At 42.5% G+C, this 3,239-nt stretch overlaps 1 protein-coding gene across 1 annotated transcript; it reads right to left on the bottom strand.

Annotated features, from left to right (window-relative positions):
• Positions 1-281: 281 nt before the first annotated feature.
• Positions 282-2,791, bottom strand: LOC148146544 (putative G protein-coupled receptor 139). The gene is made up of 2 exons (XM_087998644.1): positions 2,725-2,791; positions 282-1,183 (listed from the first exon to the last, which is right to left on the bottom strand). Exons 1-2 carry the CDS (start codon positions 2,789-2,791, stop codon positions 282-284), a joined length of 969 nt encoding a protein of 322 aa, XP_087854770.1.
• Between the last annotated feature and the right edge of the window lie 448 nt (positions 2,792-3,239).

The following is a 3,239-nucleotide window of genomic DNA, read 5'->3' as shown; positions in this document are numbered from 1 at the left end:
GCAACTTCCCCTGCAAATCTTTCACCATGCTGCCGTTCCTTCACTGTCGTTGGGTCAAGATTCAAAAATTCCCTCCCGCAGGGCGAGGAGAATCTATTTACAGCACACGGATTGCAGCAGTTCAAGACGACAGCTGACAACTCCTTCATAGTGGCATTTTGTAGGCATGGGTATTGAATTTTGAGCGAACCGGTGACGCACACATCCCGCAAGTGAGAATTAAAAATGATATGCATCGTGTGGAAACCTTAGATATCTACTGTGATCTTCACGAATGACTTTTATTTATTGAAAGCGCAAGGAAGTTTTTCAAACAGGTACTTTACTGCATTACGTATCTCCGCTCTAAATCTAGACAATGTTGCTGCATAAATGAACGTGTTTGTGCAACAACTTAGGTTCTGCAGCATAAAACCAACAATACTGAAGTGGTACAGAAAAGGTGCGTAATCATCAGGGTGGATTTTTTGGATGGCATAATATAAGAAATCTATGACAACGATTAACCATAGGAGGATGAAGCTTCCAGAAATGGTGAAGAGCAAAATTACAGACTTCTTTCTGCTCTCCATCTCTGGGTCTCTGTGATTCTCACCTATACTCTCACCCTTCAGCCTCTTCCGGACTTGACTGGTCACTAAAATATGTCTGACTGTCAGAGCATTGAACAAAAGAATCAAAGCAAATGGCAGTAAAGGGGTTAAAACCATATCAAGCCAATCTAATGCCACCCACCAAGTCTCAGTGAAGTAGCTTGATTTTGTATAACAGTAGAATGGCACATTGTTGATTATCATCATAGGTTCATATTCAAAGTAGAAAGGGGTGTTTTTCAGACAGAGCAGGATGCAGGTTGTTGCTAAGACCACAGTAGCCGTTTTCTCAGTGCAATATTTTGTTCTCAGCTTCTGACAACAAATCGTCACAAATCGGTCAAAGGAGAAAGTGACCGTGAACCAGACAGAACAGTCTCTTGCTGCACGTATCAGGGCCCCAATAACACTGCAAACAGGAGTGATGGACAGGAAAGACCGAGGATAATAATAAAAGCGAAAACTCGTCAGCAGAATATCAGTGATAATGACCATCAGATCGGCAGCTGCCATGACCACCAGATAGCGAGTTGTGCAAGGGGAAACATCACACTTTCCCCGGGAAAAGATGACAATTGCCAGCAAATTAACTGTGGAAGACAAATACCAAATGACGTGGTGAATTACTGATCAGAAACCCCCTGCCTTTTCCAGACAGTAACAATAAGATTTTACCACAAAAATCAGCGCACCCTGTGAGTGGAAGTTGGAGGGATTGAGTGAAATTCATTGAGTGAGGGGCCATGAGTTCAGTCTTCGTCCAAACTCCACAATCTCTAGACTGAGTGTGCAATTTTAAGAGTCTGAGACACACCTGAGTGCCAAATGACTCTAAAGATTGTGGAGTGTGGACAAAGACTGAACTCACCAGCCCTCCGTAGAAAGCAGAAGGAAGGTTTTGATTATGTTCACTTGTAAAATAACTGTGTGAATATCTGTAACAGATTCTTAAAGGTCTCAGCTCCAATTTTGGCCAAAACAGAACCTGATGAAAAAACCCGGTTCCCAAATAAATCATAGCACTGGCGATTAGACTGTCGATAAACCATACTCTCCTTTTCCCCTTAGATCAGGTCATCCCCGGCTCGTAGCATTGGACCAAATCCTGATCAGAGCCTCAACAGAAGGGGAAACCAATGATCAGTCAAGATTGCTCCAAGTGTCTTGTGCAAGTGCAGCATATCAGAGCATACAGAGCTCCTTTAGTGACAACGTAAAAGTGTCAGACTGTGATGTTTAGACTGGAATTCCACACATCTGCACATGAAAAATGTCTCGAGGAACAGAGATTAGGAGGACATTCTGTCAAGATTTGAATCTCCTGACCAGACGGGCTGAGGAGAAGAGAATTTCCAGAAGGGAGGGTAATTAGATGAGGCTTTACGAATCAAAACAGACTGCATATTCACAATACTCAGACGCTTCAAACCGAAGTTGCTCAAAATTAACATTTCAGGTTCATTCTGAGGAAGAGTCCCCAGACCTGAAACGTTAACTTTAATTTCTCTTCACAGATGCTGCCAGACCTGCTGAGCTTTTCCAGCAACTTCTGTTTAGTTTTTCATGCGGCATATACTTCAACTCCTTTGTTATAACAAAACTAATCTGTCTTTGATTTAAAATTCAGGATCTCCATTGCGGTTTCTGGAACAGAGTTTCAAACTTTCCCGACCTTTGTGCGTCATAGTGCTGACAAACATCTCTCCTGAACACTCTGGCCCTAATTCTCAGACTGTGCTTCCTCACTCTAGATTCCCCAAAGTCCTCATCTGAATAACAAAAGCAGAAATTACTCAGCATGTCAGGAACATCGGTGGAGAGAAAGCAGAGTTTAATGTAACATTTCCAGAGACCCTTCTGCAGAAGTAATTTGAATGATCACTCCTCATACCTTCAAACCGCATGAAACCAGAACAGATGGCAGAACACTGAGATCAGAACATGCAGCAGCAGCAGCAGTGAAGTTGGGAGTCTCTATCAGCAGAGAATTGTACCAAGAATGCTGCTCAGTGAATTGCTGGTGAATTATCCAGATTCTGAATAATGCTGACCAGCTAGTGAGCTTGTGACACGACAGCAAAGAGCGTATCAGCAGCAGATTAATACAAGTTCACTTATCATAATGCCATACCAGGGATCCCGATAAATGCAAGGATGGTGTAAAACACTATTTCCAAAAGTTCAATCGTTAGATTCATTTCTCTGCGAGGTGATTTGTCCCTTCAGGCAGCTGACAAGCTCCGTTTTGAAAATCCTGAGCTGATACAGTCCCAGGGACGCTGCCTTATATTGAGTCGAAGCTCCTTGGGGAGAACGAGGTGAGAGCATTGCTCAGTTTTGATGCTGTTTTTCACATTTCAGTCAGTGAACAAACTAATTGCAATGATGAGTTTAATCCCAATTATGAAGACGTGATGCTGCTTCGAACATTGTCATGAAATAACTAAAATAGAATCTGGAATCTGCCAGCAATAACGCTGCCCACTCAAATATCAAGAGCTCCATCCCAAGATTATGAATTATTTCAATCGATTCTGCAGCGAAACAGCTTATTCCAAGCGTGAATATATGTCTCAGAGCTGTTCTTCTGCACTCTATGGTAGGGGCTGCTCCCTATAAACGAGAACATTTCACTGGTTGATTAAA

The sequence above is a fragment of the Chiloscyllium plagiosum genome, unplaced genomic scaffold (genome assembly GCF_037043375.1).
Source record: "Chiloscyllium plagiosum isolate Xiang-an unplaced genomic scaffold, Cpla_swu_hap1 HiC_scaffold_21, whole genome shotgun sequence".
NCBI lineage: Eukaryota > Metazoa > Chordata > Chondrichthyes > Orectolobiformes > Hemiscylliidae > Chiloscyllium > Chiloscyllium plagiosum.
This window is presented reverse-complemented; position numbering and strand designations above follow the sequence as displayed.